The following is a 25,940-nucleotide window of genomic DNA, read 5'->3' as shown; positions in this document are numbered from 1 at the left end:
AAGGCCAACCCTCTGGATGGTTTGTCCCCAGCTGTTTCTTCCCCTCGACCTCTGAACAGTTCTGCAAGGTCACCTGTCTCTGCAAATCGAACTTGTTTCCTTCCCTGCCTGTTAAAAGGTAGATAGATGTTCAGTCCCTTCATGAGATGAGATTTGGTCCCCATACTATGGCATTTTCCCTAATAACTGCTGATATCATCGAGGCAAAGAGAACTGCTTTTCCTAACCACCCATAAAAGAATTTAGCTTTTTATATTTCTGCCTCTCTTAGAAAGCCTCATCTCCCCACTGTGAGTATGGCTGACTCCAAGGTATTGAAATCTGTACTCTAATTGGGAATTCACTGAACAAGACTTCAGTGAATGAACTTTTTTGGCCATTTCCTATAAGATGAAAAAGATTCTGCTCCTCCTCTGAAACTACAATACGGTTGCTTCTGAGCAGTAGTTCAGGATTGGAGGAGATCACTGCGAAATTCGGGTTTTCAGCTAAGACATATTTAACAAAAGTATGTTTTGCGCTCATTTCTGAGAGGCTGTATTCAAAATGTAAATCTTGGGACCTTTCAGGGATGTTTAATCAGCTTTCCAACTGAGGATCTTTTCATGTGAATGTTGAAGGTTGGAATTACTGGAATTGACCTTTTTATTTTCTTTTCCATTTTTCTCTCATCTGGCAATAAAGTAGAACACCCAGATTAGTGTTATTTCCCTGCAAGTCATTTTTACGACTTGGTTTGTGTTAGTGAGAACGAAATATTAATCTGCTCAGGTTTGCTTAGTAATTACATTAGACGTGTCACTTTTTCCATCATTTCTTAGGTTTCATTTCTCGTTGCTGTCTTCCTCTAGAGTTCACCAGCGGGTTTCCAAATAATTGGTGAAGGAACAAAAGCAGTTTCATAGTCCCTCCAAGTTCCATGGAATGTTTACAGAGACCTTTCCCCAGGGACCCTTTATAGACAAGATGGTCACATCAGGGCTTGTACAATCATTCTACTTTTTATTTTATTTTTTCTGATTATTATACATCCACATATAGTTCGCCTTCTAAATTATACACATTCTACTAAAATAAGCCTGAGGGAGCAGGTTGCTGAGAGGACAAGGAGGATCCCGTTGTGATTTTTGTGGCGACTTTATCAGGATCACACGAGATTCTAGTTGAAGCTTGGGATTAGCCTCTTTTGGGGGCGGGGCTTATGTCCATTAAATCATGCTGCCCTTTAACACTCTAGTTTAACTCAGTCCCCCCAAAATAGGGACCACAATCACAGTAGGACAACCCCCAGGCATTTCTCAGCAGAGGACCTGATGGCACCTTCTTGACTGGAAGCTCCACCCTGCATGGATGGTCTCCTCCGTCCTTGTCCTCCTTAGTCTGGAGGGATGGTTTGGATTTTTCATTTTAACAGTTTTCAGATGTACAGTAGCTCCAACTTAGTTCAAACTGTATTGCTAGAGATGAGAGAGAGAAAGAGACAGAAATAAGTTCTGTCAACATTTCTATAAAAAGGAAAATAAACATCCTCAAGCCCAAATTGAGTTGTTTTCCCTCAGAGGCACCTCTGGAGTGCTTACTGCCAACCAGGCACTGTGTTAGGGACCTGGGGGGCCTGGAGACACAGAAGATGCTCTTTCTCACAGGGCTCACAGCCTAATATGAGAAAAAGACAAAATGACAGTTCAGTGGGCTAGCTCCTAGATGAGAGCCATACTCTGCAGACCTGGTCAATATTGAGAAAAGAGAAAAGGAGTCTTTGCCAGCAGTGCAGGTGAGCAGAGAAGGCTTTTCATAGAACGACAATAAAGCTGAGTCCTAAAGGACAAGTGGGAGGTTGGCCAGGCAAAGAGTAGGAAGGACAGACAGTCTGGGGAGAGGGAACAGTGTGGGGAGAGGAGTGAACCAGGGCCATGGTAGAAAAGGCATTCCCTTAGGCCCAAGGGGGTAGGGCTAGAAGAGAGAGAGAGAAGAGATTTTTAAAAAAATGAACCTAGAGAGGAAAAGAGATGCTATGTCAAGAGTGGTATGCCATATGATGGAATTTATACTGTGCCCTGAGTTCTCTGTGGGGCTCTGGCAAGATTTCTGACAGGGCAGTGAGCTCTGAATGCATTGGATTTATCTCAGATTACCCAGCATCTCATTCTTTCTTACCCCAGGGCCTTTGCAAATTACTAATCCTTCTGCCTGAAGAGCTCTTTCCCCATCTTTTCATGACTTTCTCTTTAGTATTTTTCAGATGTCAGCTCTTAAGAGACACCTTGTCTGACCACCCTTTCTAAAGTGTTTCCTAATTGTTTTCTTCATTTCATTTGTACCATTTATAATTTTTAAATTTATTCATTTGTTTTATGTGTTCAGCTGTCTCTAATCTTAGACTATAAACTCCCTGAATGTAGGGACTGTATCTAGAACCCCTAGCACAATGCCTGGATCACAGTAGGTGCCCCCAAAATATTTGTGGAATAAATAAATGAGCCTTCAGATTTGCCTGTGAGGGACAGCTCTAGCTGCAGAGTGGACAATGGGCTAAGGAGAAACCAAGACTGATAATAGAAAACATAGTTAGGAGGCTGCCCCATCTGTCTGGTGAGAATCGGGAAATGTCTGGGCCAGTCATGGAGGGAGTGGAAATGAGAGATGTACTTGGAGTCAAGAAATGGTAAAGCGTGGAATCAGTGAGGAGTAGTTGGATGTGGGTTTTATAAGAAGCAAGAGTTAGGGATGGCCCCAAAACATAGAAAGCGTGATGGTGGTAGATGGTCCACTAAAGGAGGACATTCCATAGAGTCAGAACAGATTTGGGGGAGAGAAGAAAATGAGCTCGACTTTGGACATGTTGGGTTTGAGGATACCTGTAGGCTATCTGGGTTTAAATATCCAATAAACGTTTTGAGAGAGATCTTGGTAAACGGCCAAGATTTGAGAGTCATTGGCCGACAGAGTTGTTCATCCACTCATTGAACAAATACTCACTTACTAACTGCTTTGTCCCAGGCATTAAATACAGTGGTGAATGAAACAAACATTATTCTAGTTCTTAGAAACATCCCAGTCAAGACTGGTGACTGGTATCATGGAAATAGAGGAACTAGCTTAGGAATACACCTTTTGAGCACAAACCCCGGGGAGCACCACATCTAAGAGGTGACCTTACAAAAGAAAAGGGGCCATCATGATAGTTTGAATGAGCGCAGGTGTTTCTCCCTCCCAAGTCCTTGCACCCAAGTAAACTTAGTTTTCAAAATATAGTGCTTGCTTTTTTGGTGGCAGGATTGAAGTACACGTGTTCGCATTCACTCTGTACAGAAATTCTTGTTGAGTTGTCCTTAAGGAATTCCAAAGGTTGGAACTGAGACAAGAATCAGCCCGCAAGCAAGAGACACAGGCAGAGATAAACAAGAGTTGGAAATCAACCCAGAGTTTCCCATTCAACTATGCATTTCCTTGTCCTTGTTAGATGTGTTTTAAGTCAAACTTAATGTACATTATGGTTGGATTCCCTTTGTTAGAGTCCGTGGGGTTAATGCAATGTCAATGTCGTCACAATAGAAAGAGATGTTATAGTCTGTTTTGCCAAGACCAGTTTAGAGAATTTTGACTTATTTGCTTATTTTTACTTCTCAATTATCTTAATCTAAGAGACAACACCTCAGGTGCTTACCAAATAAAAGTCAATCAAAGACCTGGGTGGGAGTTGTTTTGAGAGTTGAAATTTCTTAAGCACATCTTCAAGTGAAAGTTTGCCCATTTACTTTAAAACACAATTTGTATGTAGCTACTGCACATTCTAAAAATTAGAGCTGTTTTATCTGAAATATCATAGATTATGTTTGATACAAAAATTAACTGAAAAAAATTTTAAACTCAGCAAAAACAAAAATATCTTTCTAATTCTAATGCAACCAAAAGAAAAAGAGTAATTTGTACATACCTTTATAATTCTCCAAACATAGTGATTCGTTGCATGTGTTTATGTGTGTGACATTTAATGAAATTATTTGTGTATAAACCATACCACAGGTAAATTTGCTTCTGCTTAGTAGTGGGTAAAATCTATTTTTTATCAGTAAATCTTATATATGGACTGTTATGTATTCAGTGTTTCTTATGTTGCATTTCTTAAGGTATGTTTCTAATATGAAAGGAAAGTTTTTCAAAATCCCTTTGGCCAACTTCTTGTTTGGCCCTAATTTTAAAGCAGGTGATTATGCTAACCCTATAGACAGATCTCAGCTAGATTTTACCTATGTGAGACTCCAAATCAGAAAACTTGAGAGGCAGAGAAAGAAACAACATATCATAAATTATGGATTCCTTGCTATTTATAAGTTTTATATTCCTAAATGCACTATAAAAATAAATAAGCAGTTGATAAGAGATGTAATAGATATGTTAAAGGAATTAATTATATCCAGCAAAAATAAAACAGATGCAAATTCAAAGATTGCCATTTCGAACCATTGATTTATTATCTTTTCTAAAAAAAAAAAAAAAGACTCAACCCACCCACTCATGAAAAAACTCTTTTGTTTGTGCTCAGAAGTCTTTGTTTTCACGTCTCCAGGGTTGGGGTTTGCTTTTTCTACAATGGCTTTTTAAAGATTCACCCTGTGGTGCCTCTAAAAATGAAGAGAACATCCTTAAATCTTATTTGATTTGAATGAATGGATAGCTAATGCTGATCAGATGTTTCTTTAGAGAATAATGTTTAAAAACTGGTGTGGAACTTAGGTATCCTGGCTGATTCATAGGTAGGCTGTTTTCATCCCAGCTGTGAAGGTCTCAGAGATCAGCCAAGGTAACCATTTATTTTAAATCTTCTTTTGTTTCAGATTTCCTGTTTTGTTTTTTTTTTTTGACCATTTCAAAAATCACCCAGTTGTGTCATAGCTTTCCATGACCCCCAGATTCAAACCAAAAAACCATCTATATAACGAAGTGACTGTACCCTCCCACATAAACTCTAAGTAGAGCAGAATATGAAATTAGACCTTGCCTTTTTTAATCACAATGAAACTAATATTTAGAATTCTCTTGTCAAACGTCTTCTATTTATGACACTGTTTCTTTTGTTTTTGTTTCCCCAGGACATTTGGGCTTCCAGGACAGTTTTGTCACATCAGGTGTTTTTAGTGTGACTGAGCTAGTAAGAGTGTCACAGAGTAAGTATAATTTTGGTTTGATTTGGTACACATTTGCCTTGGGTTTGTGCTTACTTTCTGCCTGGGCCTCCTAGAGACATAAATAGCTTTCAGAATCCCTTTTTCATTCACCCATTGGAAGAATTTCGCCACGCAGTTTACTTGACAGCCAAGAATTTAAATCAGGAAAAATTAAATATCATTTTAATGTGAGACATAGGGAAAGAACTGAAATCCTGACTGTCTCACATATTCCCTACTTTATAGTGTGAACCTGGTTAAAAAAATTTTCTGAGTCTTCCCTGATTTCTAAGAAATTCTGCATTTTAAAAGAATTTGTTTTTGACCTTTAAAGAATGCTAATGCCCTCAGCATGAGTGACACAGTACAGCATGATCATTACCCGGTTGTCAATAATCACCAACAACAATGAATTAAGAGTACCTGTCACCACCCTGTTCCATTGATCAAAAGGGTCATTGATTATATTTTTGCTATGACATAATCCAGACAGTCCAAGGAGAAGATATAGGATATTCTGTCTCTGTGTTTCTCTCCCTCAGTCTGTCTGTCTCTGTCAGTCATACTCACACACACACACACACTGTTGCCTTCCCTCAAAAAACATCTCTTTGTTTTTATTTAAATACATACCTACAATGACTATAGTGTCATAGGTGGCAATAACAAGAGGAAAATTTAAATATCAAATGTTACAATTTTACTTTTTATTCCCCTCCTACTTCAAAATACTGCTTATAGATAAAATTTACAATGTCAACATTGGTTTCGAACTGCATCAAATCCTTTGTGGAATGAAGTGGAGTAAAAATAAATATTTTCATTTCAAGTCCATACCCCCCATTCACTTCATTACAGTCTTGCAAATTTGACCGAGTAAACCAGTCAATCTCTGACAAGATGTCGGGTCACGCAAGCCACGCCATCCCAATCGCACAAGCTCAGATTCTCTCTCCTCTTATTTCTTAACGCTGGAAGGCTGTGAAGAATCCAGAAAGTGGTATATAAGACGTGGGGGCAGAGGATGTGGAGTTTGAGGGATAGATAAAAAAAAAAATCCAATGATTGTTGAGTAGTCACTATCTGCCAGACGCTGTGTTTTCATGTGTGTTATATAAATTAATCTTTGCCATAAACTTGTTAGGTAAGTACTTACACTCATTTTCACAAATGAGTTAAATTGGGGGTCTATTTAAGTCATTCACCAAAGTCAAATAGTGGGCAAATAGTTAAAGCTAAGTCTGTGTCTTACAGATGTGTACTCTTGCATGGGCCCAAAGGAACTTGAGAAAGTGTACAATGTGAGACTAGACAGGGAGACTAGGGGAAAGGTAACTTTGTGGATGAGAATTCTGGCAGTTGGGACCCTCGGTTGATCCTGGGGGTGTTCTGGTGTTAGGGAGGTGGAACCATAGGGAATGAGGTGTTAGGAGCAGTGAGGGTATGAGTTGAAATGGAGACGTTGCTTCCATGTTATCAAGTATGCTTCAAGTATCAACCGGTGAGGAAGAGACTAGATTAGATTGGAGGATATGTGCCTAGCACAGCTGACTAGCCAGTCATTTGCCATGGATAAATAATGCAATTTTTTTAAACTGTTTTTCACTGGGGCACTGGGTGGCTCAGTCAGTTAGACGTCTGACTTCGGCTCACATCATGATCTCACAGTTCGTGGGTTCAGACCCTGTGTCAGGCTCTGTGCTGACAGCCCAGAGCCTGGAGCCTGCTTCAGGTTCTGTGTCTCCCTCCCTCTCTCTGCCCCTCCCCTGCTCACTCTCTGTCTCTCAAAAATAAGTAAACATTAAAAAAAAGGGTTTTTTTGAATAAAATTGTTTTTCACTTTGTAAGACTTAAAAAGGACCGCTAGCCCACATTTTCTTATAACTTTAATAATAATAGTAATGTAGAATATATGCCTTTCAGAGGGTAATTCTCGTAATGGCATTCCAGGTAAATACATTCCTTGAGCCCTTACTTAACTCTAGGATTGGAGCACTCGACCTTTTTATTCTACCCTGGCTGCTGTAATGCTTACATTTGGTCTTCATTACCATCAGTGTCCCAAGGCCTGGATGTTGTATGAGAAGGCCCGCGCTGCTCAAGACTGTCCCCGGCATCTTGTCCCCCTTCTATTTTCTGTATGCCCCTTTAAGGTCTTCTATCCCAAGGCCTATCAGTTCCAAGCTAGATTAGCCCTCTATTCAGTCTACATAGCATGGTTGCCAAGTGAATTCTAAACCTGCCTTCAAGACTGCCAGAGGGTATGGGCAGACCACAGATTGAATTTGCAGAGGGACCTGGTTTTGTTTCCTGTCCCCATTTAGGGGGTTATGTTGCTGATGCCCGGCATCATGAGCGTCCTTCGTCTCTTGAATGCTTTTCGATTCTGCACACTGCTGTGTAATCGCTGTAGGACTCACTCACACATGGCCTCGTGCTGACTAAAACTGTTTGGCAAGAGGGGGACTGGGCTGTGTCAGCTAACTCATGGCTTCAAGCCAAACTGCTGTCCAGAGCCCCCCTCCCTCTTGCAGATCTGTAATCCAGGTTTGTCAGGGTATATGTCACAAGATTGCCTTGGCTGCTGGGGTTACGGACCCACCCCCAGCTCAGGTTGCCTCACCCATACACCTTTCTGAAAGACTTAACACTCGAGCCACATGATGAGTCAAAACCCTTCACCATTCCTTACAGCACTGCCCCCTTCCCTGAGCTGAAAGAGCTAAGGGTCCATGTTAGAGGTGCAGTGGGCACTTTTTACAAATGAGCAGGGCTGGGGTGCGTTCCACAGCCTTGAAATAGAAATAAGCTAACTGGCATAGAAGTTGATTAAATGCATCATGTTAGCCCTGTTAGGAACATGATGCAACATTAACATGAAAAATTACGGTAGCTAGTATTTAACCAAGCATACGCTATGTACCAGGCATTGTGCTAGGCACTTTGTAAACATCATCTCGTTCAGTCCTCCCATGGTTGCTATTATTGTCCTTTTTATAGTTGAAGAAGATGATGATGCTCAAAGAGGTTAAGAAACTTGCTCTTTTGACTTTGCTGTGCTCAGCTAACTGCAGACATTTTTGTCATGACCTCTCCTGTAACTGCGTTAAAGAGCTATGGAATCTTTGGATTCTGTGTTTTTATTAAAAAACCATTTCTTATTAGAGTTGATAAACTTTTAGCTTGTTAATCTGTGCATTAAAAAAAGGTTGAAGCTGCTTTCATGTAAACTCAAACACTTAATTAAACTTTTTTCCCCGGATTGGTTTTCAGTTCTGATATTTTTTTTTTTAATGAATAGGCTTTATTTTTACAGCAATTTTAGGTTCACAGCTTTAGGTTAGTGAAAAGCACAGAATTTTAATATTTACACCTCCCCAAATAGTTTCCTGTATATATTAACATCTGTTGTTCATGTGGTACATTTGTTACAAGGGAGGAACTGATATTGACCCGTTATTGTTAACAGAAGTCCATAGTTGACATAAGGGTTCAGTTCTTTGTGTTCTAGATTCCGCGTGTTGACAAATGTATCTATTATTGCAGTGTCATACAGAACAGTCTCACTTCCCGAAAAATCACCTGCCCTCCAGCCGGTCATCTCCCCAAGTCTCCAAAATTACTACTCATTCTGTGAATAGTTCAGCCTTTAACTGGATGTTTTTAATGGCCTCAGAGTCTTAGAATTTCTTCCACTCTGCTGCACGTTTCTTCTTAACCCCCTCTTACTGATCTCAGCCCCACCCAGTTCCCCCCATCACACTTATGACCACATATGTGGCCTGGAAATGTCAAACTGGTGGTGGCCTCAGTTCGAAAAATTTCCCTCCTCCTGAATCTTTAGTATTCAATGTTAAAATCTGCTGATGTAAATATTTACTTTCCTCAGGTTTCCAGTTAGTTTCTGTTTCTCGTTTTCCTCCTTTTAAATTTAACAGAGGAGGGAGGTGCTATTTCAGCATTTCCTCCTGAGGATTCACTGAAATAACCGCGCGCTAAGTTTGTTGTTTATAATCGTGTTACTACAGGGTGGCAATGGCAGAGAAACTCAAGAGAAAAGCTGCTGGTTTAGCTTCACACATTCAGAGGTGAGGGTCAGGCAGCGAGGTTGCTTGACATTAGATTATAGTGATCAGATGCATGGAGCTGTTAGAATCAGGGGCTCCCGCTGTGGTCTCTCACTAATTCCCCTCTCACCCTCGCCTCCCGCCTACCCACCTACCCTTTCAGTTTTTGCATTATGTCGAGTCCACGAAAGGCAAGAAAGGAGATTCTGTTTCTCTTAGCAGCAAAGGAAGTACCACAGCATAAAAGTAGATGTATATATGTGGTCCTCCTTGTGACAGGGCCATCTGAAAGTCGTTCGAGTAATTTATTACTTTGTTCCAGGAGAGGGTCGAGAAGGGGGAATACAGATCGAGAGAGACTGTGCCAGAGGCAGAGAGAGGTCTTCTCTGCTCCGAGGGAGGGGGGTTTCCAAGTGCTAACAACGCAATTCAGAATCACTAAAGTTGTTTCAGCAGAACACTGTGAGGAAAAGGACAGGAACCATCTGTTGAAATGGTTCTTGCGTGATGCTGCATTTTCAAACAAAGCCCTCGAGAAGCGTTTTTCAGATGGGTCTCTTTCCCATGAAGCTGCCACCAAGAGAGCGCACTCGGCTAGCTGCTAAATGACCCCACTTTGATGGCCGACTCGGTCAGCACCCGCTCTTGTTTATTTTGCACGGGTGTTCTCCTCCAAGGGTGTGCTTTGAGGCCGTCAAATACCCTTCCTGGTGTGAACCCAGAAAATCCTCCCGAAAAATCCACTGCTTCTGCCCATTTCCTTCTAAAGTGCTGACTCTTCTACTTTGAAGTTGGTGGGGGTGGCTCTGAATCCGTAACTACTTCGTGGGGAAAGAGGAAAACCACAAATACACACAGGCCATTGTGACTCTGGCCTGGCGGGGTCTCATTTTCCAGCCGTGGTTTGTACACCCGAGCAGGCTGCAAGGGTTAAGTAAACTTCGTGGCTAGGAATGACTTCACGGCCCTGGAATTTGGAAGAGCCAGGGTTCCCAGTACACTGTGGCCAGCCTTAGCATCGCCTTTGGGTGTAAAAACCACTCTCAGTTACCCAGACCGAATTTTTGGTTCCTATCACGCTGCTGCATAATCTACGAAATCCGGCAGCTGAATTGTCCTGGCTCTACCACAAAGCCCGGCTGCTGGGTGGCTACAGGACTCCCGACTTGTTTGTCAATGGAGAGGGGGAGTGAACGGAGCCAGGCATATGCCTCAGCCTGGCATGAGGTAGCACCCTAGTGGCTGTTTGCTGCCTTCTGCATGTGCACTCTTTCTGTATTCTCACACGAGAATCATCACTCGGATCCGAGGTGCAGTTCCCTTTCCAACTTCTTTTTGAAGTCTCTAGGTCCTTTGTGTGTCTCTGAGAACCCATATCCATAGGCGCGGATTTTCTGGCCAGCAATGCAGTAAGAACAACTGGCAGTATTCTAACCTGACACGATGGAACTCGTACAGCAGAATTAACTCAGCTCCAAGGTGCCGTATGAAAATGCAGCTCTTTGATACGAACAAGCCCAAACTTGGAAATTACAAAATGTTCTTGCAAAGAAGGATGCGTGAGGAAATCGGTATAGGATGAGGGATTCCAGACGCCCAGGCCTTGGGGGTGCCATTTAAGTAGTTGCAAGATTTTAGATCCTTGTTAGAGAAGAGAGTTGAAACTTTCTTTTCTGAACAAGTGGCCTATTGGCTATGATCATTGCATGGGCATTAATTTTAAAATTCATATTCTTAAGCAAGCCCTTCTTTCCAAAGAAGCCATTTGGGTGTAAGCATTAAAGGAAGAAACAAAAAGATTATAATAAAAAATAGACTTCAGCCCTAGCATGAACAGTGGCTGTGACCTTGCCTTTTGTTTGCCATTACACAATTCAATGGCAGTCCACTCAAACTATGCTCTCGATCAATATCCTATTAAAGCGGCACAAAAAGTCTCCATAAACTTAGTGGTTAGCTATGTTTATAAATGGAACTCGGCATAATTAGATGGTCAATAGCAGGCTCTACTAGTAATTTTAAAATGAACATCACACATTTTCTATCTGTAGAAGTCAATGGCACCTCTTCCACATTGAAGGTACTGTGTGCCGCAGACGAAAGGGTGGGCGACCGCTTAAAAAATCATAATGCCTGTCGCTAAAATGCAGTTTTTAAGGAAAGTCTGTTAAGTTCTGGAATAGAAAATACTGACTGGCCCTGTATATGTTTTCATTTTGCTTCCCTAAGCCACCTTATTCTGAATATATTATGACATTGCAAATGTTTTCTAGTTTTAATCAGCCCCTCATGGAGATACGAAATAATAAATATTACCATACTGTTAGGAAGGAAAATATCAGTCTGGCTGGCTTCATTTAGCAGGTTTCCTCTACTCTAATTCAATACATTTTCAAAATAAATACCGAAATTGAATTAGTTCAGTTTTGTTGTATAATTTTTTTCTCTTAATCTTATTGACATATTTGGGGTGACTATTTGGACAGCAAAGCCAGCGGCCAATGGACTAGACGGGCAGTAATAGAAATTTTCATCAAACTCTTTCTTTCAAATCCCAGCTCACAGTAGGGGGGGACCACACATGATTTTTCCCATTCTGTTCTCATCGAGCAGAGCAAGAGCCACACAAAGTGAGAGGTGTCCCCATCCTTACCACAAATTGAAATGTACAAGATACTTTGTGATCGATGTGGCCCTGTCAGTGGCATTATGCCCACCATTCCACTGATTTTGAAACTGGTTAGAGGGGCGCGTGGGTGGCTCAGTCGGTTAAGTGTCTGACTCGATTTCGGCTCAGGTCATGATCTCACGGTTTGTGAGTTGGAGCCCTGCATCGGGCTCTGCGTTGGCAGTGCAGAGCCTGCTTGGGATTCTCTCTCTCCCTCTCTCTCCCCCTCCCCTGCTCTCTCTTTCTCTCTCAAAATAGATAAATAAACATAAAAAAAAACTATGGTTACAAGAGGCTTATGACATCAGCACATCCATTAGATAATGCTATGCTTGAAAGTCCAGTTTTTTCTGTGACACTCCTATCCCTACAACCTTCCTGGTTAAAGCTGTTAGAGAGTTCTCATGGCAGGATCTTGGGGACCCTATGTTTTTGGTTCTTAGCTGAAGCTCTTGCTAAAGTGACCAGACTGTGAGCATTCTCATTTTAAACATTTGACTCAGAGAGAAGCAAAATACATTAACACTTTTTTTTTAACGTTTAAAAATAATTTTTTAATTGTTTATTTATTTTTGAGAGAGAGAGAGAGACAGAGACAGAGAGACAGAGTGTGAGTTGGGGAGGGGCAGAGAGAGAAGGAGGCACAGAATCTGAAGTAGGCTCCAGGCTCTGAGCTGTCAGCAGCGAGCCCAGTGCGGGTCCTGAACTTACAAACTGGGAAATCATGTCCTGAGCTGAAGTCAGGAGCTTAACCAACTGAGCCACCCAGGTGCCCCAAAACACGTAACACCTTGACATATGTATGAATTTGTTATAGTGATCTCTGATCATATGTTCGTCTATTTCTGATCTTTTCTAGCTAATTCGTGGGTTATGCTCTCTAGATGTAATACGTTATATAAAATCCATATTTAAGATGGCAGCGTGGTATCATGGCCCAGGATATAGAAGTGAGGATCTGACCCTGCCATTTACCACTATATGACTTTGGGCATTACTGATCCCCCTCTCTCAGCTATGTTCTCCTCCTAGTCAGCGATCATTTATTCAGTCAGCAAATCCATTCTATACCAGCTGTGTTCTAGGCCTGCATCTGAATGCAGTAACACCTCTCAGGAGTGTTTTCAGGATTAAGTGAAAGAATGTCAGGTGTCTAGCATATCCTAGATGCTCAACAGTGGTGACTACAATGGTTATTACTGAACGAAGCCTCTGTCCCTGGTCTTTTACTGTGTGTGTTCAGAGCTGATCCTTTAGGGGATCACACTATCAGCAAATTTATCAAAAGCGCGCGCGCGCGCGCGTGTGTGTGTGTGTGTGTGTGTGTGTGTCTGTATGTGCTCTGTGTGCATGTATAAATTAAAAAGGACTGATTGTAGATTCAAGTTCTAAAAGTCCATTTATTAGAAGGACCAGTCTCGTGACCCCTTCCAAGTTACTAATTCTGATAGAATAAGGGCATGCCGATATGAGATCTAATTCGTCTGCTTTAGGAAGCCAGAAAATTCTTATTCCTCAACTTTTCAACCCAACCTATACTTCTGCGTTATTCTGGAAATTTCTTTTCCAGGGTATCCTAATGGGTAGCAAGATGTTTTAAAATTCTCAATCTAACACTGACACCTTAACAACTTTTTTTTTTTTTTTTAATTTTTTTTTCAACGTTTATTTATTTTTGGGACAGAGAGTGACAGAGCATGAACGGGGGAGGGGCAGAGAGAGAGGGAGACACAGAATCTGAAACAGGCTCCAGGCTCTGAGCCATCAGCCCAGAGCCTGACGCGGGGCTCGAACTCACGGACCGCGAGATCGTGACCTGGCTGAAGTCGGACGCTCAACCGACTGCGCCACCCAGGCGCCCCCCTTAACAACTTTTTAAGTCACTAGCCACACCTTGGTTATTTGTAATCAGTTCTTTTTTTAAATAGTACTCAATTCTATAGTATTTGAATTTTGCTTTCTTATATATTATGGACATTAAAATTCCCTGTGAGGAACAGGGGCACCCTGAGGTCATTACCAGCAATGTGATTTTTTTCATGAACTTTTCCGTATGAACTCATAAGCCTCAATTTTTTTTTTAAGAGCAGATATTCCTATCCAATAGGTAACATTGGAAAACTAAAAGGTATTTTTGAGATTTTCAAAAGCCTGACAGAAATTCTACATTACCAGCACAATAAGACCACAAATATTATTGAGATTTTGGCTGGCATATATTTCCCTAGCTAACACCTGCTGATTAGAAAGACTCTTGTTGGTGACACCATTGGCACGTCCAGGATGAGATCACTACAGCCCCTGCTCAGCAGAGCCACATGTTAAGTCTGACACGGGAACTGAGTTAATGCAGTCTGTGATTGATAGGAGTACCTATTAACACCCAGGATCTTCCAGTGGATGGAGGAGGGGGACAAAATAGTTCTTAGTGAAAATATTGAGAATTATTAGTATAGACAGCTGGATTTGTAGGTTGTTGGGATGAGACCGTTGATATAGTTTGGTTTCCTAACAGCTAATGGTCAGACAGTCCCCGTGCACTCTTGGTAAAGGGGCTTATGTTTAGAAGCCCTTCCCTGGTTATAGATCATGGTGGTGCAAAGGCGTCTTAGGCCATCACATCCGTCCCCTGTCAGGGAAGACTTAATCCCATGGCTGAGGCCGTATCAGATACTAAACGGGTACCACATTTGACCTCAACCAAAAGCTAAGATGAGATGATACTCTAAAATGCAGGAAATCGATTTCAGTCCCAAAGGCAGAAGCCACTAATGCAGGAGCTCAGTCAGCATTGCCAACCCCACTGTGGATTGCTCTGCCCGACCAGTGTCAGGCCCTCCATCCCGGGAAGCCCTGGCCGATACTCCCAGCTGGAAAGCCCTGGAAACGCAAAGAAGGAAGATGATGAGATAGAAGTTTCCCACTTAATTGATAGGTGATCTTTTTTTTCTATATAAATCTTGTTGAATCTATCTCTCTAGTTACTGATGATGAAGGAAAGACAGAGTAGAAATGTTAAGTTTCACTTCTGTTTCTTTGGGCTGATATCTGGAGATATTTAAGGCTCACTGACCTAGCTGTGTGATCTTGAACACGTTACTTAACCTTACAGCTAATTTTCTCATTTGTAAATGAGAATGAACAAATACATGTTCTGTGGGGATACTGCAAGGCTGAAGTGAGATAATAATTCAGGTAAAAACACATAGCACATCAGCCTGGCACATGATAAACGATCAATAAATATTAGTTCTTAGCTGTTTTTTATTAATAAGCTCATATCATTTTCATTCAATTCAGCAAACATTTGTTGCATGTGTGATATATGAAGCATCTCATGCTGTGTGCTGAGGAGAATACAGAAATGAGTAGAAATAGTTCCCTCATTTATAAAGTAGATAACCTAAGTTTCTTGAAATCCAAGACTAAGCTTCCTTCATGGGAACAAAGTCACTGAATACACTAACTTCACAAACTGAATTCACAATCATCGAAGATAAACCATCTTCAAGATTCAGAGCGGGGAGGAAGAGGGTATCAGAGAATTGTTCTTGTTTTAATGGGAAGGAAACATTTTTTCCGAAATAAAACTTTCTCTGTTCACCTCCTCCTCCCCCTTCTGGCACCACAAACCCACATATTTCTTAACTTGTGTCCACAAATGTGGATGCGTGAAAACGGTGCTCTGTCTGCATCCGCAGATGCCGTTGACGGGGTTAAAACATTCTGCTCGCTTTTGGCACCTAATACTACGTTTCATAAAAAGCCTTGCTTAAATCTCATAATAGCAGGGAAGCTCATTTCCACATAGAGGGAAATCCTTGTTTTGGTCCAGTGCCTTTCTTTTATGTTCCATTTTGGAAAACCATACTCCTAGCCTGCCTTGGTCAGACCTTTTAGAAAAGCAGGGTAGGAAAAGGAGATCAGCACGCGGTTTACAGACCAGAAATCTGCTTGGCAGAGGAGTTGCTGAAGACTGTGGCGTAGAAGCTGCAGAGAACGTACCTTTATGATTGATTTCCATTCAAGTCAGACTGACTGCAGTGTGGTCATTTTTCTAACCCATAACTGCTCACACTGCGGCGGTCTGCTATCTGCAGGGTGTCTGAATTATAGCCGTGTATGTCCGTGTTACCTCTTACACAAATTACTTACACTGGTTTCTTTTTCCATGCAAATTCATCAGTTTTACAGCCCCTCATAGCCACAGTCAGGAAACTCTGGCCAACAGCACAAATTGATAAAATGAGTTAATTTTACTATACTTATGTGTTTTTTTTTTCTTTCTAAAAGCCCTCTCTCATAGGCAGTGTTCAGGAAGCATATTACAGTAAAAGGAAGATAACAAAGGAGTTGAATTTTCTTGCCATAAATTACTTTCCAAGTTAATTCCCTTTAACGATGATTCCAGATTTGCTTGAGTGTGCATAGCATTGTGTATTTTACAACTGTGCCTTTGATAGAAAGAAGACCAAGCATTTTCCCATGTTCACTCCTTTTGTGCCAGTGACATGGACTGTCTTATGAGATCTTTGCCACTAGAATGCAAAACAACACTAAATTGTGCTGGGCCCCTAGAACTGTGTGCTTGTTGTTGGAATTTTTTTTACCCCCAAGCCTTAATAGACAAGTTCCCAAAGTCCCAGTGAGTACATAAGATTACACAATCTGGAGAGAAATGCACCTCTTTTATTTTTTCCTACTTATTTAATACATTGAAAATGGAGTACTATATCCTGGTAGTCTTTTTTGAGGGTTACCTATCAGCCATGCGTCCATATTCCTTAGTTGCCATGGAGTTTCGAGGAAGGGGCAGCTATGATCGTTCGTCTCTAAAATGTAAACCCCACAAGGGCAGGGGGCCTTATATATCTTGTCCAATGATGGATCTCAAGCATCTGGAACAGCGCCTGACACATGAAAACTGCTCCATGAAATTTGTCGAATCCCCTAAGAGGCAGCATCTCAGAGACTATGGGCCGTTACCAATAGGCTGGCCACACTAGTCACTCAGTTAGTGCTCCCCACGGATTCCTGCTGAACAAGTTGTAAACTCAGTGTACGGTCATCCCCCAGGCAGAGTAGCTTGAAATTTTGGATAGAATTTTTTTTTTCCATCACCCTCTCTTTTCCAACAACGCAAGCCCAAGCAGATTGTCTCTGGTGGATGGCAGAAGTTCAATAACCACAACCTTATCCAACTACTAATGTGTACAGAAGAGCAGGTCATTAAGAGGGTTGGCTACTAAAGTAACCCCTTTCTTCCAATAGCCCACATTACTATAATGATTCCTTAATAGCAAACCATTTATTAAAAAATGACACAAAGACTGCATTCTACTCGTGACAGGAAAGAAGGGGGTGGGGGGAGGAGGGACAAAGGGCTTAGAAATGACATCCGATGAGACGATTCCCAAAAGTTAATCTTTTGAGAAAAACTCCTCTATGAAACAAAATCCACAAAAACTTCAGGTGTGAGTCATTGCAGTGCTACTTAAGAAAGTCGAGGAACCAGTCCTCACGCTCCTGTGTAGATTTATGGATTTCTGAGTTTCGTTTTGCATTGTGTAAAGTTGGGGGGCGCAGAGGGCAAATGGAGAGGGTGACTGCTGATTCCCCTTAATTCAGGACATATTTATTGATCATCATCTGTTGTGTTGTATTGATTGTCGTACAAGACTCTGCAGAGCTGTTTACGAACACGGAAAAGGCTATTGGATCTGTGGGATTAAAGGTCCTCTGGTAGGACCCTCTGACTTCACGATCAGGGAATGTTACTTCACCTCTTTGTGCTTCAGTTCTTTCCCAGGAGCGCTGTGAGTTTAAATGAGATGATGTGCTTAAAGGGCTCAGACCGGCATCTGGCCCGTAAACGATGCTTAATAAACATTAGGCTTTGTTATTGTGCTGGTTATGGCCATGGCAGTGCTAGTGAGTTTGCATTTCTAACGTAATTATTATGAGAGTTGTGAGGTCCAAAAGTTTAAATGACTTCAGCTACACGGGTGGTTGTTGGCAAGGCTGAAACTCTAGACAGTCTCACCCAGGCCGAGACCAGCACTTTTTCTATGGCCTAGGATGTCTGGTCCTCAAAATGCACTCAATCTGGCTGGGGAAAAAAATGTCATGTATGAGGTAATTTAAGAATGATAGAGCCTAGGGTCGAGTACAAGTGGAACAAAATCAGGTTTCACACTATATGGAACAGACAGAAAGTGTTGTGGTTGGTCCAGTCCTTCCTTATCATCCCCACCCTTGATTGGCATTGGCTACATAATCTCTGTGACATATCAGCAGGCTGTTAGTCTTTGGCTTCAGAAGCCCAGCATGACATCCTAGGCAGATATTGTTCAAGTCATTTAACCCTTGACAACTTTTAGTTCCCCAATTTGCAAAAAGGACTTATTCCTATTATTAGCTAAGAAGTGCATTGTGTTACATACATCTTATTGATATTTTATATTTGTTAGAATGGTATGATCCATATGCTTGTGTATGCCCTTTCACAGTGCACAACTGGACACTGATCTTTTGTACCTGTTTACCAAGGTGACAAACATCCATTGTGAAAATTCTATTTTCTTTCTTGGCAACATGGTTTAGGCCTCCATTCCCTCTTGCCACAACTCCTGCATCAACTTTCCAACGGATTTCCCCACTTTAGTCCCCTTTTGTGCATTCTGTATAATGTTTCTCAATTCAACAATGATCATTTCCCTACTCACAAACAGTCATGGATCCCCCAGGTCACTAACTGTACTTCCTGCCTCCAAACTTACACACATACTCTGTCATTTGCCTAGAAACTCTCTTCTCTGCCTCTTCAAATCCTGCCATCCTTGAAGCCTAAGTGTAAGTGTCCAACCCTTCTTGAAATCGAATCTTTTTTTGATCCCGCGAGCCAATATGATCCAGCATGCCTTTGAATTTTCCTAACACATCCTTTGCATTTCTCCTATGAGATTTATCACATTCAGCCTTGAATTTGATGTTCAAGCATTATTTCATCATTCCGCTCTGTTGTAAACCTTGTGAGACAGAGACACTGTATACCTTTTTATCATCTCAAGTTTAAGGCAAATATTGTAAATGAGTGGCAGGGTAGTATGATAGGAAGCGAAATGGGTGTCGCAGTGAGACATTCTAGAATTTTAATCCTGGACCTCCCTCTTTCTTGCCTCTCTGTGATCCATGGCAAGCAAGTTAACCTCATTTCAGGGCTTAGTTTTTCTCTCGTAGAAAAGGTACTGTCCTCTAAAAAAGGTTGATTTGTGGATTGAGTGAGGTATAAGAAAAATGGTCCCTAGGTACTCAGGAAAGCCGGCTGAAAGCCCACCTCTCCTAGTTACCTCTCTAAGGCTCTTCCTATTCTCCAGTTGAGAGGCACTGAGAATACCCAACTCACTGCAGGGACACTTAATGGTAACCCCTACCCACAGGTCTGAGGCTTTCTCTTTAACTGTCACCGTACCACTGAATCTGATCGCATTCCAATTGGCTGACCTTTATGTGAGACATAGGCACCCAGACACTCCCGGGGGATGTTTCCTCACCTGACTGTTCTGAAGAATGCAGAGTTTGGGTTGGTGCTTTATTAGGATGATGTAACCCAGGTTGTGAAACCCATTCTCATTTCAGAAATCTAATGATGTCATAAAACTTTTCAGGCGCTCATAGCCAGTTTGCCAGGCCCTGAAGTTACACACCGTAACTGCAGTAGACACTTCGAGAAGCATCATAACGCTGCCAGTCCACCTGATGCTGTTTGCTAGATCACACACACTGTGCTAAGTGCTTTAACAGGAAGTCAATATATGGGCAAGCGAAGGAACATTTCTGTGGGTTCGTTATTTTTTTTTTTAGTCTCTCTGAGAGGTGTGCGCACTGTATTTACACTGTATCTTCCATTCTTCGCCTATTCTGGCTCCCTTGACATTTTGAAAAGATAATCTAGGCAGAGGACCTTTTTCCAGAGTAGAATGTGGTAAATAGAATGTTAAGTGTAAGCACCACTGGGCAGAGGGCCCCAGACTTCTCTCAGTCCAGCCAGGCCTCTCACTCACATCTTGCTTTATCTTTCCTTCCAAGACTGGGAGTGAGGCTTGCGCACTGTGGCCGGTGCTCAGGCATGATGCACCTGCTGCATTCGGTGGATGCCTGAGCCCCATCCCAAGGCTTTGAAAGAAAAATCTAAATCCATACCCTTGACACTGATCAGCTGCATCTCTCTTCTTTAGTTAATGAGACGTGTGGATCTTTAAGCTCCACGGAGGCACAAACATTAATAAGTACCTGTTATATGTCAGGCTGCTAAGAGAGGTGAGCGGTGATGTATTTGAGTAGTCTCCTCCCCACCTCCAGAGCTTATTTCATACATAAAATATTATGGAATAAAAGGGTAAACTATGCAGATAAATTTAGTATAAAGGCAAATTGGGGAATGGCTAGCAAAATTATTCATTGGAACTCTGTTTACACTTATTGTCAAGTCTAACCATTCGTCTTTGAACTAAAGGCCTTTCCTCCATTACAGCCTGTCATTAAGAGATATGTTTGAATTTCAGAAAAGTATATGTGAATTTTAGAGCTTTCTATTTCTTAGCAGTGACTGTTTTAATATAGTTGTGATTAAGGTCTAGCCATTGCTATTAACCCAACAACTCAGTGTTTATTCTTAGATATTATTGTATCCCTTCCCCCCTTTCCTTGATTACATAGTTCTCTTATGGTACTACATTTCACCCAGTTGCCCAAGTAGTAATCCTGGGAACCGTCCCATATTCCCCCTTTTCCGTTATTACTACACTGAAGAAGTTAACACATTTTCCTGATTCTAATTCCTAAATAACTTATACTAGGCTCCTCCTTCTCATCCCTTGAGTTTAGACCCATCCCCACCTTGTCGTTTTTAAATGACTCCCCTGGCCTCTATGGTTTTACTGATTATATTCTTCAACTGCCGCCCTGTCCCCCATGCCTACCCTCACCACAGGATGATGTTTCTAGGTTATAAAGGCAAGTCTGATGATGCATTCTCACATTCTGCTGGTTCTCCTTTAACTAGCAACCAGTTCCAGTTGACCAATGCTTACTGACTGCCTCGTGGTGTCAGGGATTATATTAGATGCTGGCAATATAACCCCAATGGCCCCCAATTAGTAGAGTGTGATAAAGCGCTTTGATAGCTTATAAACTAGGGAATGTGCTGGACTCACATCCACTGTCCTTAAAGAACCCTACCAGGGCCTTCGTAAACTGACCTTAACCTTCCCCTCTTTTTTCCCATGTATTATAAACTTTATCACACCAAGTTATCAGAAAACCGGTATTCATTTTATGTTCTCTTACCTTTATAAATGCTGTTCCCCCTACCTAGCATGCCTCTATCCCTCTCAGTTGGGTGAGCCCCACTTATCCTTTTAACATCTTCCCAGGCATCATGTTTTCTGAGGCCTTTTTTGCCCCTGGAACTTCTTATTCCCCAGCTGGGTTGGATATCCACTTCTGTGTGGCCATATAAACTTAGGAATAACTCGAGCAAAGGACTTATCACACTGTATTGAAATTAACACGCCAGCCTTCCCTCTAGAGTTGTTTCAGGATGGGGATATGTCTTTCATCTAAGCGCCTTCCTTACCCTGCACCATTCTTGGCAATGAAAGTCCTTGGTTCATGATATTTCTAATTATCCCTTCTTCTTATGGATATTAGCCTCTGTTTAATTTATTTATATATCCACTTACCTGGGCTTAACTCTCAAACCAATGTCTTAGTACAGTAATACATGAATCTGTGTCTCCCACTTTTGCATGATCTTTCAAAAGAAGAGAATATTTGTACTAATATTGTTGTACCACTAGCTGTGCACAGAGTTGTTTTAGAAGATTGATAGATGTTATTTATTCATTCAAAAACATTTATTTAAGCTGCTACTGTAAACAAGGTGGTCTGGAGGCTGCAGACCATAAAAAATACAGAGAATCACATCTCACCTAAGGATAAGCTCTGAAAATCACATATAGTCAAAATTATCCTTACCAATCCCTTAAATCAGACCTCAGCAACTTCTACATAAATATTTTCTGGTTTGTGAGCCATATGGTGTCTGTTGTGGCTGCTTGTCTCTGCTATCATAGTGCAGAAGCAGAGACAATATGTAAATAAATGGGTGTGACCATCTTCCAGTAAAACTTTATTAAGAACTGCAGCCCAGGAACCATGGTTAGAGGACACTGCCTCCAGGGAGAAGGTGGGACAACTAAAGTAATGGCATATGTAGGTGCCATGGCAATTCAGAGTAAGGAGAAATCACACATTTTTCATCACAGGAAATTGACAATGGGAAACCCAGAAAGTTGAGTTTGTGGTTCTGGACTAATTCCAAAATGCTGATGAGTGAAAGCTATCAAGATCAGCCAAAATTAGGAAAGTCCAGAGAATGTTCTTGCTGGTCATCCAAGAAAAGTTTCAAAGCAAAACATGGAGGTGTTTTTGTTAAAAGCATCCAGGAATGTTGCAGTCTTGGTGACAGTTTGCCATTATTACAAAAAGAGAAAAGATAAAAGGTAAAATATAAAACAGAGTCCTTCTGTTATAGGTGATTTTTGTTGTCAACAATATTTGGAGGTCAGAGTTCATTACTAATGATTTTGGATAAGCTTATCAAAGAAATTCATAAATAAAATGTGTTAAATGCAACAATGATATGTGTCCTCATTGATCATTTATTCACAGAACATAACTTTTTTTTTTTTTCCTAGCACCAATAGCTGCAGGAACTGGCCCAAATTTTTCTCTCTCAGATTTGGAAAGTTCTTCATACTACAGCATGAGTCCAGGAGCGATGAGGAGGTCTTTACCCAGCACGTCCTCTACCAGGTAATTTGATTGGTGGCTCTCCCTAGTTACACACCTTGATTTTGAGCCTAGAGGCACTTGCAATGTGTGTTTGCTGGTAGAAGATACTACAGAAGTGTGTTCAGCCCCATAAGACTTTCAGTCTCGTTGGGAAGAGAAAGCAAATGCACATACAGCAGAAACAAACAAACAAACAAACATCTATACACACACACACACACACACACACACAGTGTGGCATAGGCTAAAAATAGTTAAGGCTTTATTCAAAAAGACAGACTTGAGTTCAGTGATAAATGTTGGTTAGGGTTGGCAAGATGGGAAGGAAAAGGATTGGGGTCTGGGTGGGGTAAAGACATGAGCAAAGCATAGAGAAAGATGCATGATGAACACAGCATGTTCTCAGGAGATTAAGGACAGCTCTTGACCAGGGGAAAGGGCACCTGTTTTGGCTTGTTTGGCAAAATGTTGACACTGGCGACACCAGTTCCAGTCCCCATGCCCACAGCAGATATTACATCTCAGTCCCTTCCCTTTTCCCCCAAAGACCTCAAAATTCAGGCTACTGGAGTTGCCTGTGACATTGATATCTAGGTGTGAGGTTGTAAAAATGAATGCAGTCCTATGGCACAGGGAGGGGTGGGGGTGCTGGATTATAAATTCTGTTGCACCAGGGGACCTTTAAAAAAGTAAAACTGGAAGAGCACAACCAGATAATGATTCCAGGGTTCTTGATCCCCTCGAGGTCACAAAGCCCAAATCAAAACGAAGCATTTTGCAAGACCCTGTTGTCTCTGGATAACCGGTACCAGAAGGAAAGGGATTAGGCATTAAACCCACAGTATTCTTTTACAAATTGGCTTTAGCACTGGACTGTGACAACAAAGAAAAGAATGGTGTAGAATGATCTTTAATGTTTGTGTACTTCGCAGAAAAAAAAAATGTTTCACAAAGGTATATTCTTCTTTAAAGCAAGCCCCAGAATTTTATAATTTAAAACAATGGCCAAATTATAGAAATTTTCCTTGGTAGAGATTCCTTCTTACCTTGACTTTATATATTTTAACCAGCATTACTTAAGAAAGAAAGAAAGAAAGAAAGAAAGAAAGAAAGAAAGAAAGAAAGAAGGAAAGAAAGGGAAAAAAGAAAAAGAATCAGCTTAGTCGTTACTAATACCTTGAAGACAGCTAAAGAAACAGTTATTCCCTAAATACAACCACCAAATCCTCCCCTCATCTTTCATGTCGTTTAAATGTTCCCCTTAGTTCACTGTAGTATCAGATCCTCAGGGGGGAAAAAAAGTTTGAAATCCAAAGTACATTTATAATGAAAGAATGAGATTGTGAACGCATTCGGGTGTTAATACATTTTGAGGATTTTGAATGTTTGCTGATGGAAGGGACATTGTGTGTAACGGCACTCAGTCAACACGAAAAAGCTTTGCAAATACTTGTGGCAGTGATTAATTTAAAAGTTGATGGGCTGTTTGTTTTTCATATGTGTGCTACGCATGTACCATGGACGTCCCAAACAGTGCTTCTCACCCCCATCCTTTGGACTTCTCCAGCTGTTTGATTGCCTTTTGTTGTGATTCTCTGAGTGGAAACCTGGTTTTTAATGTCATTTAAAAGGCTACTGTCATTCTCATATTCTGCAAATAACTAACCCTGATAAGGAGCTAATTATAAATAGCAGCAGTAGTTAATAACTTGGTAATATGTTTGTTTTACTCTCATTAGGCTCTCCTAGGATAATTTTTTAAAAAAAAAATTATTCTCTAAATATATAGACTCAGCAGAATTATCTGTGTACAGGTTAGAAAATGTGCCCAGAAGAATACCCCAGATTTACATATAGAAAAGTTCATCCACCAATCAATATTTGTTCATGCTGTGCCAATATTAATTGGTCACTTGCTCTGTAGCAGACATGATATTAGATGCTTTACATACCTGATATGATTTAATATTCACAATACTTTTACAATATAGACAGTGTTGCCATTTAACACTGACTGGATCAACCCTCAACCCAGAGAAGTTAAGTAACTTGCCCAAGGTCACAGACCTAGTAAATGGCAGAGTCTATATTCAAATTCAGGTGTGCTGGAACTTTAAAAACATGGTATTCTAGGGCCGCCTGTGTGGCTCAGTCAGTTGAGCACCTAACTGTTGATTTTGGCTCAGGTCATGATCCCAGGGTCATGGGATCAAGCCCCACATTGGCCTCTGCAGTGAGCTTGGAACCTTAAAGTTTCTCTCTTTCTCTCCCGTCTGCCCGTCTCCCTCACTTGTGCACGCTCTCTCTCTGTCCCTCTCTCTCTCTCTCAAAATAATTAATTAATTAAAAACATGATATTTTCCCATTGGATCCCCTTAGGAATGGGGCTCACTCTTTCAGTAAGGAACAATAGAACATAAATCCCCCCAAAAAGGAATATCTAATATCCCTATTTTTCCTGGATACTTAGTGTTTGCTACCTTGAATTATTATTACCATCTTTTGAGATCTGTATAGGTCCTGCCTCCCCATCCAGACTGTTAAATCCCATAGAGGACGGTGTGTAATTCGGCAACATTTATTTATTTTTTTATTTAAAAAAATATTGTGTTTATTTGTTTTTGACAGAGAGAGAGACAGAGCATGAGTGGGGAGGGGCAGAAAGAGAGGGAGACACAGAATCTGAAGCAGGCTCCAGGCTCTGAGCGGTCAGCACAGAGCCCGACGTGGGGCTCGAACTCATGGACCGTGAGATCATGACCTGAGCCGAAGTCGGACGCTCAACCGACTGAGCCACCCAGGCGCCCCTCAAAGGTCAATTTAAATGCTCAAACTCATCCAATAATTCAGAGGCTATTAATCTGTTTATTTGTAAATTAAGGTTAATAATAGTACCTATCTCATTGAGTTAAGGTGATGATTAAATTAGTCTTCACTTTTTTTTTAATATTTATTTATTATTTTTGAGCCACAGAGAGATAGAGTGTGAGCGGGGGAGGGGCAGAGAGAGGGAGACACAGAATCTGAAGCAGGCTCCAGGCTCTGAGCTGTCAGCACAGAGCCCGACGCGGGGCTGGAACTCACAAACCGCGAGATCATGACCTGAGCCAAAGTCGGACACTCAACCGACTGAGCCACCCAGGCACCCCAATTCGGCAACATTTATTAAGTAACAAGGGT

General features: G+C 41.3%; 1 protein-coding gene across 6 annotated transcripts in view; it reads left to right on the top strand.

Moving 5' to 3' along the window:
* Positions 1-25,940, top strand: part of NFIA (nuclear factor I A) — a 377,388-nt gene that overhangs the window by 242,345 nt on the left and 109,103 nt on the right. For all 6 annotated transcript variants that reach the window (XM_047869648.1, XM_047869645.1, XM_047869644.1 and 3 more), the window contains 2 exons: positions 5,094-5,168; positions 22,664-22,781. In XM_047869648.1, the coding sequence (XP_047725604.1) occupies positions 5,094-5,168; positions 22,664-22,781 (193 nt within the window). The remainder of the gene's footprint in view (positions 1-5,093; positions 5,169-22,663; positions 22,782-25,940) is intronic.

This window comes from Prionailurus viverrinus, chromosome C1 (assembly GCF_022837055.1).
Source record: "Prionailurus viverrinus isolate Anna chromosome C1, UM_Priviv_1.0, whole genome shotgun sequence".
Taxonomy (NCBI): domain Eukaryota; kingdom Metazoa; phylum Chordata; class Mammalia; order Carnivora; family Felidae; genus Prionailurus; species Prionailurus viverrinus.
Note: the sequence above shows the minus strand (reverse complement) of the source record. Positions and strands in the feature narration are given on the sequence as shown.